Consider the following 11,271-nt stretch of genomic DNA (forward strand, 5'->3'; position numbering starts at 1 on the left):
CTTCTTCTTCTTCTTCTTCTTCTTCTTCTTCTTCTTCTTCTTCTTCTCCCTCTTCCTCTGCCACTCCACTTTCTTTTCCCTTTCCCTCTCCTTCTCCTCCTTCTTCTCTTCCTCCCTTTTCATTTTCTCTTTTTTCTTCCCCTCCTTTTCTTACTTCTCCACCTTCTCCTTCTTCTCTTTAGTATAATGAACAAAGCCACCAAAAGCATAAGGGAGTGGGAATTGTACAGTTATGTTAAAAGCAATCACTGGACCCAGGTGGCAGGGTTCAGTTACTGAGATATAATGTGGAAAGGAAATGGAACACAGTGAAGCACATTTTATCATGATTTAGAAGCATTCCACTACTAAAAAGAGAGTAGGGGGGTCTGAATTACACAGTAGGATACAATTCTCAACCACTTAGAAATCAAGGAATTCTTCCCTCTCTTGTGTGGCTTGAGATTTACTATGATTACCATGTGAGACAGCTTCATTTCAAAAGCCACTAGCAACAAGTCTAGAAGAAGGGTCTTTTTCAAAAGCAAATTTGACAAGTAAACATTGGGGCTTAATCCCAACCTCCCAGAATACATTTTTCTTAGATTGAGAGAAAATATGATCACAATAAAGCTTTGGTTATTTATTAAATTACCACCCAGGTTATTTTCAGCTTCTTAAGGCACTGAAATGACTACAGTCCCCTGATAAGGCTGTAATACTAGCAGGACTGGCTCATAGGAAATAGTGGAACAATTGCTTATTTGCTTCCCCACATTATTCATTTCTTACCATTTCTCCCTCCCAAATCCTCATGTAGGTCCTTACTGACCCTACGCAGGGGCAGTTTGAATAATGTAGTAGAGGGGAGGGGCACAGGAGAGAAACAGTCTTTTTTGAAATAAGAAAAAAAAATAGAAGAGGGACCATCTGTCCTCCCACCTGAAACTATGTGTTATGATTCCTAAGGTGGTGGGGGGAGAGATGGTTAGGTAGGGGAGAGGTGTGGTAGGGACAAGAGACTGGCTACTGCTTGCTTTTGTGAATAACCTCCTTTTCCTTTCTGGCTTTGTCTTGGACTGCCACAACCTTCATGGTTTTGATCATGGTCTCTTCATTCCCTTGGGCTTGATTCAGATTCTTGCCCAACTCATACACAATTGAACATCTTTAGGCAGATTCATATCCGTAACTTCTTCACACAAACCCTTGTGATATTTGACAGTCTCACTAAGACTATTGCCATGGTCTGCAATTAAAACATGCTTTCTTTGTTTAGTCTGAGGAATAATTTCCTCATTCCCAAAGGGTTAGAGCCTTGACAATGGTGTCTTTTGGTTTCACTGGAGGGTAGTTGATCCTCCTTAAGATCTGTATAGATGGGGTCCATACTGATGTTGCTATAGATTGGGGGTGGTTGGCCTCCATTAGATGTGACGAAATATGGGAAGAGAGTCACCAGAACTTCACCTGGCTCCCCATTAGGCTAAGTAACCATCTTTCCTTTGTTGAAGCCTGTCAGACTCCCATAGTGCCATTCATTGAGGTAAAAAGTCTTTAATATAGGCAACGACATCTAGTCAAGGACATCTAACACTGTCCTAAGGGTATAAGTTGCTCTCTTCCAGACTACAGGAAAGAAGACAGCAAATTTATAGTCAGTATCTCTCAGAGCTAAACCACTGTGCTAAGCTTTCTGGTTCCCAGTGCTCTAGGCCAGGGTGTCCCCAACTTTCTGAAGGTTTCAGGAGCTCTCTCACTAATGATCAGTATGAGATGATAAGTGACCATGGTAGGGCTCTGGTTCTAGAATCTGAGCTCTGGAATATTGAACTCTTACAGGGGATGGGTGATTGACAAGTCTTGCAGGGTTTTCTTCTTAGAAGCAAGAGCAACTACAAATATTTTCCAGGTTTTTTACTTGGGGAACATAGAAAAAAGGGGCGAACCAATAACCATCCCTCAAAGACTTTCCGTACCATTGCTATGATGAGGCTTTGATGAAGGGCTTTATTTCAAACCGTGTACGCCTCAGATTTGTCCTTCTTGCAACATAACTGATGGATAAGGGGAATTTCTGTCTTTCTTTGTGCTGGGACTTTGGTATTCCCAACTGTCCTGAGTCTATAGTAAGACAGGATAGAAGAGCTCAGAATTTAGAAATAAATAAATGTATATGGAAAGGTGCTTATTTTTTTAACTTGTAGGGGGCAAGATCAAGAAAGATTAGAGACTTCTGGTTTAAATGATAGATCTAGATTTGTTTTGATTAATTGTACAGAATTCAGTTGCTTAGACATCTGCTTTAAATGATAAGACCAATAGAAAATAATTTAATGACCAAGAGCAGAGTGTGAGATCTTTAGGGAATAGTCATATACCTGATGTCCTTGGAGAGAAACTTCCTTTTTTACAATTTTTCTCCCAAGATGAGGAGGTGAGATTTTTTTTTAATCTAAGTCTCCCAGAAATGGGGCTACACTGCTTTGGAGAGTATCAGAGTGAGTCATTAAATTTTAGTTCTGGTTCAGGCCCTGGGTATGAGGCAGGCACAAATATCTCTGTCTCAGATTCCTAGGCTGTTTCTCATTAGATAGAAAGACAAATATACCCAACATGACTTAGACTATGGCTGCTTGAATTTTTACCTTTTTATTACACTCCTATATTTAAATTCACAACATTTGAAGATGGAAGAAAACTTGGAGACAAACTGGTCCAATATTATTTTTTTTATTTAACTTTATTTTTTTCCAATGAACATTTATTTTTCAACATTTTTTTCCAAAGCACATGTTCCTCCCCCACTTTCATTGGGGAATAAAAAGATAGAAGAAAAACAAAACTTGTATAACAAATATACATAGTCAAGTAAAACAAATTCCCTCTTTGACCAAGTCCAAAAAATAAATGTCTCATTCTTTGTCTTGAGTCCAATCTCCTCTCAGTCAGGAAGTAAATAGTAATCCACTAGTCCCATGGATTCACGGTTGGTCTCTGAATTGATCAGAGTTTTTAAGTCTTTCCACTTTATTTGTCTTTACAATATGGTTATTGTTGTGTAGAGTGCTCTCCTGGTCCTCTTCACTTCACTCAGTAGCAGCTCATACACACATATATAGTATCTGTATATAGTACACAGTAAGAGTTGAATGGGGCAGCAAGGTGGTGCAGTGGATAGAGCACGAGCCTGGAGTCAGGAAGACCTGAGTTCAAATGTGTCCTCAAACACTTACTAGCTGTGTGACCCTGGGCAAATCACTAAATCCTGTTGGCCTCAGTTTCCTCATCAGTAAAATGAGTTGGAGAAGGAAATGGCAAACCACTCCAATATTTTTGTCAAGAAAACCCCAAATGGGGTCACAAAGAGTTGGACTGAAAAGAGACAGTCACAAAGAGACAGAGACTGAAACAACTGAACAACAATAAGGAGTTGAATAAGTTATTGATTGATTTGTTATGACAACAGTTTTTGGGCAGGACATTTTAAAAACAAAATATAAAATATCCAAAGAGGGCATCCTGTATTCCAAACTCTCTTGTCTTTTCTCTTTACCATCTCTCTAGTCACATAGGATCAATTATCATCTCCATGCAAATGATGCCCAAATTTATATATGCAGCACTCACCTTTCACTTAAGCTCTAGATCCAACATGAACTGCTTTCTGGACATCTTCCTCTAGATGTCCCATAGATACGTCAAACATAGCACGTAAAAATAGATTTATCTCTCACCTTAAACTAGCCCCTCCTCTTATTCTCCTCATTTTTCCAAAAGGGTAGAAAATCTTCAAGGAAGCATGGGATTTCATCAGACTTTGAAGCACACTAACTCACTTGTTGTGAAATGTATAACCTTCATTTCTTGTTATTTAGTGGAAAGAGCATTGGTCTAGAATCATAAGATGAGGGGGGCGGAGCCAAGATGGCGGAGGGAAAGCAGTGACTTGTTTAAACTCTCTACCAAACCCCTCCAAATACCTAAAAAAATGGCTCTAAACAAATTCTAAAGCAGCACAAACCACAAAAAGACAGAGTGAAACAAATTTCCAGCCAAAGACAGCCTGGATGGTTGATTGGAAAGGTATATCGCACCGGAAGGGGAGAGGAGCACAGTTTGGCATGGGAGCACAGGTTGCAGCTAACCTGGAGCAGGCCACAGAGGACTGAATCGCAGGCAGCTGTGGTGGTTTCCAGACTTCTCAACCCCTGAATGCCAAAGATGTCTTAGAAGGTCAGTGGGAAAAGTCTGTGACTACAGTGAGAGAGGAGCTAAGTCTCAGCCACAAGTCTCGAGCGTGGCCCGGTGCCGTGGCTTTTTCCTGAGCTTCCCACCCACAGACTGAGGGGAATTCGAGTGGCTTATCAGAGGGGGATTGGAGGGATCTCTTTGCCAGTTCTGAAACAGGAATCTCTTGCTTTACCAGTGGTTGGATCTTGGTCACAGTTCTGAGGGGCGGTCCTAGGGCGAAGAGGAATGCTGGTGCAGTGGAGCTTGTTGTGGTGGTGGAGAGGAAACACCTCGCCCCTTATCATACCACCTTGGAAGAACTGAAAATTTACAGGTCCCTAGAAGTACCTCTGAAAACAGCTGTACAAACCCCTGAAGCTTGGGACAGTACACTCTTCACATTGGAAGCAGATTTTTACCTTAACAAAGAGTTTAAAACTCAAGTAATTGGCCAAGATCATGAGTAAGCAGCACAAAAAGAGTCAGACTTTATTATCTTACTTTGGTGACAAAGAAGATCAAAACATACAACAAGAAGAAGACAACAAAGCCAAAGCTCCTACATCCAAACCCTCCAAGAAAAATATGAATTAGTCCCAGGCCTTGGAAGAGCTCAAAAGGGATTTTGAGAAGCAAGTAAGAGAAGTAGAGGAAAAACTGAGAGTGATGCAAGAAAATCATGAAAAACAAGTCAACAGATTACTAAAGGAGACCCAAAAAAATACTGAAGAAAATAACACCTTAAAAAATAGCCTAACCCAAATGGCAAAAGAGGTCCAAAAAGCCAATGAGGAGGAGAATGCCCTAAAAAGCAAAACTGGCCAAATGGAAAAGGAAGTCCAAAAGATTACTGAAGAAAATACTTCCTTAAAAATTAGAATAGAGCAATTGGAAGCCAGTGACTTTATGAGAAATCAAGACACTGTAAAACAAATCCAAAAGAATGAAAAATTGGAAAAGAATGTGAAATATCTCATTGGAAAAACAACTGACCTGGAAAATAGATCCAGGAGAGAGAATTTAAAAATTATTGGACTATCTGAAAGCCATGATCAATAAAAGAGCCTAGACATCTTCTTTCAAGAAATGATCAAGGAAAACTGTCCTGATATTTTAGAACCAGAAGGCAAAATAGAAATTGAAAGAATCCACCCATCACCTCCTGAAAGAGATCCCCAAAGGAAAACTCCTAGGAATATTGTAGCCAAATTCCAGAGTTCCCAGGTCAAGGAGAAAGTATTACAAGCAGCCTGAAAGAAACAATTCAAGTATTGTGGAAACACAATCAGGATAACACAAGATTCAGCAGCTTCTACATTAAGGGACTGCAGGGCATAGAATATAAGATCCTGGAGATCAAAGGAGATAGGATTACAACCAAGAATCACCTACCCAGCAAAACTGAGTATAATCCTGCAGGGGAAAAAATGGTCATTTGGTGAAATAGAGGACTTTCAAGCATTCTTGATGAAAAGACCAGAGTTGAATAGAAAATTTGACTTTCAAATACAAGACTTGAGTGAAACATGAAGAGGTAAACAGGAAAGAGAAAATCATAAGAGACTTATTACGGTTGAACTGTTTACATTCCTGCATGGAAAGATGATATTTGTAACTCATGAGACCTTTGTCAGTATTAGGGTAGTTGGAGGAGAAAAAATTATATGTATGTATATATAGATATAGATAGATAGATAGAGGGCACAGGGTGAGTTGAAAATGAAGGGGTCCTATCTGGAGAATAAAATTAAGGGGTGAGAGAGGAATATACTAGGAGAAGGAGAAAGGGAGAGGTAGAATGGGGTAAATTATCCCACAAAAAAAAAAAACAAAAGAAAAGGCTCTTACAGTGGAGGGGAAACGGGGGAAGGTAAAAGGGAATGAGTGAATCTTATTCTCATAGGATTTGACTTAAGGAAGGAATAACATACACACTCAATTGGGTATGGAAATCCATCTTACCCTACAGGAAAGTGGGGGGGGGAAGGGGACAAGAGAGTGGGGGGATAATAGAGAGGAGGGCAGATTGGGAAAGGGAGTAATCAGAAGCAAATACTTCTGAGGAGGGTCAGGGTCAAAAGAAAGAATAGAATAAATGGGTGGGTGGCGTAGGATTAAGGGAAATAAAGTTAGTTTTTCACAGCATATCTACTATGGAAGTGTTTTGCATAAGTGCACATATATAACCTATATTTAGTTTCTTGCCTTATCAATGAGGGTGGGTGGGGAGGGAGGAAGGGAGAAAATTTGGAACCCAAAGTTTTAAAAACACATGTTTAAAAAAAATGTTTTCACATGCAACTGGGAAATAAGAAATACAGGAAATGGGGTACAGAAATCCATCCTGCGCTACAGGAAAATTGAAGGGGAAGTGGATAAGAGAAGAGGGGGAGAGATAGAAGGGAAGGCAAACTAGGGGAAGGGGTATTTAGAATGCATGCCATCTTGGGGTGGGGGGGAGGGGCAAGATGGGGTGAAAATTTGGAACTCAAAATCTTGTGGAAGTAAATGTTGAAAACAAAAAAATAAATAAAAATTACCATAAAAAATAGAATCATAAGATCATAGATTTAGTCCATAAGAGGAAATAGAGGTCATCTTGTCCATTCCTTTTAAGGAGGCAAAAGGACTAGTTGAAGATCTTACTCTGCTGCCAAAGTGATTTTCCTTAAAGCACAGGTCTGACCAGGACATCCCCATACTAAGTATACTTTCGTGGTCTCCTATCACCTCCAATATCAAATACAAAATCCTCTATCTAATATTCAAAGCCCTTGCTCCTACCTTTCCAGTTTTCTTATTCCCTCTTCATGAATTCTTTGATCCTGTTACTCTGACCTCCCAGCTGTCCCATGAACAAGACACTCCATCTCTGAGCTCTGGGCAGTTCCTCTGACCTGGAATTTTCTTCCTCCTCCACTCTGAATACTGATCTTCTTGGCTTCCTATGTCTTAAATAAAATCCTACCTTCCACAAGAAGTCTTCCCCAACTCCTCTTAATTCCAGAACCTTCATTCTGTTGATTATTTTCTATTTATCCTGTGTACAGCTTGTTTGTACATATTTGTTTGCTGGTTATCTCTCCCATTAGACTATGAGCTCTTTGAAAGCTGAAATTGTCTTTTGCCTCTTCTCGTATCCCTAGCATTTAGCATATAGTAGACACCTAAGCATAAAGTAGACACTTAATAAATGCTTATTAACTGAATAGAGCTGATTGGTCAATTACTATCTATATGGCCTCTAAGCAAATCCCTTAATTTTTTTTTCTAAGCCTCAGTTTCCTTATCTATAAAATGGAGATAATAGTTTTCACTGCCTAACTGACAAGGATATTGTGAGTAAATTGCTTTGCAAATCTTAAAGTGTTGCAGAGATGTTATTGTTATTTTACTCTTAATAAAACTTAATTTGATTACATTCAATACGTATTGTTATATATGTATATATATTACACATATATAGACATATATATGTATACACACACACACATCTGTATGTTTACACATTTCTTGTGTTGTTTATATTTTGTTAGGTGGTCTGGGAGGGAGTATAAATAAAGAAAAAAAGCTCTCCAAAATTTTCCAGGAACTTTTCATGTCATGAAAGTCTTTGAATAAGTTACATAGAAGCTCACACACAAACACACACATATATACACCCCTCTACTTTGTTATGTGACATTTAAAAAGTTTCAAAAGACATAATTTCTGGGTAATTTAATCATTTTATTAATAATAACAAGATTTCAATAAAAGGATGGTCATTTGGCCGTCTTTTTCTTACACCAAAGACAATCATGGCAGCAGGCTCAAAGCTTACATGACCATTGGAAGAGGGGTATTACCAAGGGTGGCAATCAATTCTGATTGGTTAACAATTAATGAGAGAATGAATATTAGAATGATAGGATGAACCTATTCAAATGAACTTTTATTATTTCACTTACTTCTAAGTTACTCCCAGGTTGGGGTAATTATTCAAAGTATTTATTCCCATCCAAACCTGAGTACAGCAAAATGACTTCCCCATATGGGTGAGGTCTGAACAAGAAAGCTAGTACAAACTATTATCAATAATGTCCTTCTAGAGACAAATTTTGAAATCAGGCCTTTAGAAAAAGGGAAGAATGATGGATCTCCCCAAATCATTGGTTATTAATAATAATTTCTCTCTGTTAGATGCCATCAAGGGATCATTTGAAGGGCCTCAGGAAGGTTGTGTTCTCTACTACTCCATATAATAAAATAGCTCTCCTTTTGGCCTACCTATGATGCCTGAAAATTCCAACACAGAAATTTCATTAGGTTAATTTTTTTTCTTTTCTTATATTCATTTTTAAAATAAAGCTACTCCAGAGGAAAGCCACACAATCACTCACTAATACTTCAGTGTGCTATAATCAGCTAGAGTTAGAGATAACTCTAAAATGTAGCCAATGAAAGAAGAAAAAACAACTAAAACAGATGAAGCTAAGAACAATTTCACCTACTCTAGTTTGGTAAAAGATCAAGCCCATACAACCTTCAAGTTCTCATACTAGGCTTCCTCATCTTCAGACATTGAGCACTCCTTAAACCGGTCACTGCTTTATCTCCCTCCACACCACTCTTCCTGTTATCAAATAACATCCTATCAATGTCCAGAGGTTACTGGGTTAATTCCCCAATGCCAGCTTGCATACATTCCTGCATTCCAGTAGAAATCAGAAGTTTCTGTCTTTTGGGAAGTGATCACAAGGTAAGGATAGATTTCCAAGTGATAGAGATAGTCAACCAAGATTACGACAATCACTTAGGCGTTAAAGAAAGGTGGAGATATTTGTATGATGCCACAATTTCAAGGTTCCCAAATCCCTGCTGTACATTCCCCCACCTTTTCAAAAAGCATAGACAAAAACAAAAAAACAAAAAAAAAACAATAACAGGTTATACTACAGGCTTCAGAGCAAATACCTTATTCCCTTTTTGGTGTTGACTTCCAATAGTAACTGTCCAAGATGATTTGGTTAAGACACCTTTATTACTCAGCATCTTAATCAGAGCATTCTTCATGTCCTTATTTCTCAGGGTGAAAATTAGGGGGCTCAGGAAAGGTGTGATAAGAGTGTAGGGAACAGCCATGAGCATGTCATCTCTCTCTGTAGTCTCTGGCTTCAAGTAGACAATGGAGGCAAAGCCAAAGTGGATGATGACCACAGTGAGGTGGGAGGCACAGGTGGAGAAGGCCTTCTTCTTCCCCTCAGTTGAGGGGATCTTGAGGACAGTAGAGATAATGAATACATATGTAAGAAAGGTGAATAGGAATGTCCCCAGTAAACCCAATACTGAGATTATTGTGACAATAACCTCTATGACAGCACCATTCTGGCAGGATAACTGGACTACTGCTCTCATGTGGCAGAGGAAGTGTTTTATAAGGTTGGGACCACAGAATGAGTCTGAAAAGATCAAGGTGGTCTGCATTAAGGAGACAAAGAAACCACCAGTCCAAGCTAAGGCCACAAGATAACCACATATTGTGCTACTCATGAGAACTGGGTAGCGAAGAGGGTTGCAGATGGCCAGGAACCGGTCATAACCCATCACTGTGAGAATGATGCAGTTGGTGCCACCAAGACTATGGAAAAAAAACATCTGGAGTCCACATCCCAGGACAGAAATGGTCCTATTCTTGGTTAGCAGGTCTACCAGCATTTTAGGAACAACGGCTAATGTGTAACAAGTCTCAGAGAAAGAAAGAGCACTGAGAAAGAAGTACATGGAAGTATGGAGGGCTTGGTCTAGCAAGGTGACGGCCATGATTGCCAAGTTGCCAGTAAGGGTGAGAACGTAAAGAAAGAAGAAGAAAACAAAGAGGAAAACTTGCCAGTCTGGGTAGACAGAGAAACCAACAAAGACAAATTCTTCTAGGAGCGTCTGGTTTTCTCTCATGGCTCTGAGGTTTAGAAAGCTAAAAGAAAGAATTAGATAGTCTCAGATTCAGTCAACTTTCTTTTTACCAACATTCTCATAGAAGGGAACTAAAATGCTGATAATCTAATATACATTTTCCTTTAGTTTTAAAAAACAATGTACATGATTTGGGAGCCAATTTTCAGGCCATTTTTTTTTTACTCAGGTCAATATAAAAAAAAGAGTTTCTTTTGGGTGTCACTAAACTATATAGGTTTTGACTGATGTTAGGAGATAGAGGAAGAGTCCAAAACCATCCTAGGGGATGGGGGAAGCAAGCTCTGGGGTTCAACACTGGGTATTGAACCTTCCCTATCACATGTGTTCCAAATCATTATTAGTCTGTATGGAGGTAAAAAAGCCAAGGGCAGAGTCTCATACAATCATAATTCATCAATCAATCACACAATCAATCAACATACTTTAAGTGTATACTATGTGCCAGACAGGACGCTAGGCTCTGGGGATTCAAATACATGTAAAAATAGTCCCTGTCATCAAAGGGTTTGGACCCAGTGGCTTCTAAGGTCCCTTATGGCTATGATCCTATGATCATTGATTCTGTAAGATTTCAGATACAGACAGTAATTCTGTGTACTTTTTTTCTTTACACATGTGGGGAGGAGGCCATACAATAAAGCTTCACATAGGAGAAAGATTTGTTCTGATCCTAGATGGTAGGTGGGATTTTAAAAAGGTAGAGATGATAGAATCAGGGGAATACCAGACAGAGGACAAAGTAAGCAAAGTTGAAGAAGTAGGACACTGTAGACTAGAGTTGAGGTATTCCATTTTGGCTGGAGTTTGGCTAGGATATGGATAGGAGAGTAGAAGGAAAGAAGGATGGCTAGGTAAAGGAGAAGCCTTGTGGAAGGACTCCAATTTCAGGCTAAGGATTTTAAATATTAGTTTGTGGGTCACAGGATTTTTAAGCCATGAGTGACATCATCAGAGTTGTTATTTAGAAAGGTAACTCTCAACAATGGGGGGATAGACTAGAAAATGGAGACATTAAAGTTAGGATTAGGCTATTGCAATAGTATAGATGAGGTGTAATGAACATCTGAACTAAAGGGATGTCAGTGAGAGTGGAAATGGGGGACA

The 11,271-nt window shown here is 39.2% G+C and overlaps 1 protein-coding gene across 1 annotated transcript; it reads right to left on the reverse strand.

Annotated features, from left to right (window-relative positions):
* Window positions 1-9,141: 9,141 nt before the first annotated feature.
* On the reverse strand, window positions 9,142-10,146 carry LOC114026407 (olfactory receptor 10X1-like). The gene has a single exon (XM_027840098.1). It carries the CDS (start codon window positions 10,144-10,146, stop codon window positions 9,142-9,144), a length of 1,005 nt encoding a protein of 334 aa, XP_027695899.1.
* Window positions 10,147-11,271: the final 1,125 nt, after the last annotated feature.

This window comes from Vombatus ursinus, unplaced genomic scaffold, assembly GCF_900497805.2.
Source record: "Vombatus ursinus unplaced genomic scaffold, bare-nosed wombat genome assembly UNPS02014838.1, whole genome shotgun sequence".
Taxonomy (NCBI): domain Eukaryota; kingdom Metazoa; phylum Chordata; class Mammalia; order Diprotodontia; family Vombatidae; genus Vombatus; species Vombatus ursinus.

Bases quoted from the DNA above. Each gene is read 5' to 3' on its own strand.
- LOC114026407 (XM_027840098.1), bottom strand. From the start codon at position 10,146: ATGAGAGAAAACCAGACGCTCCTAGAAGAATTTGTCTTTGTTGGTTTC.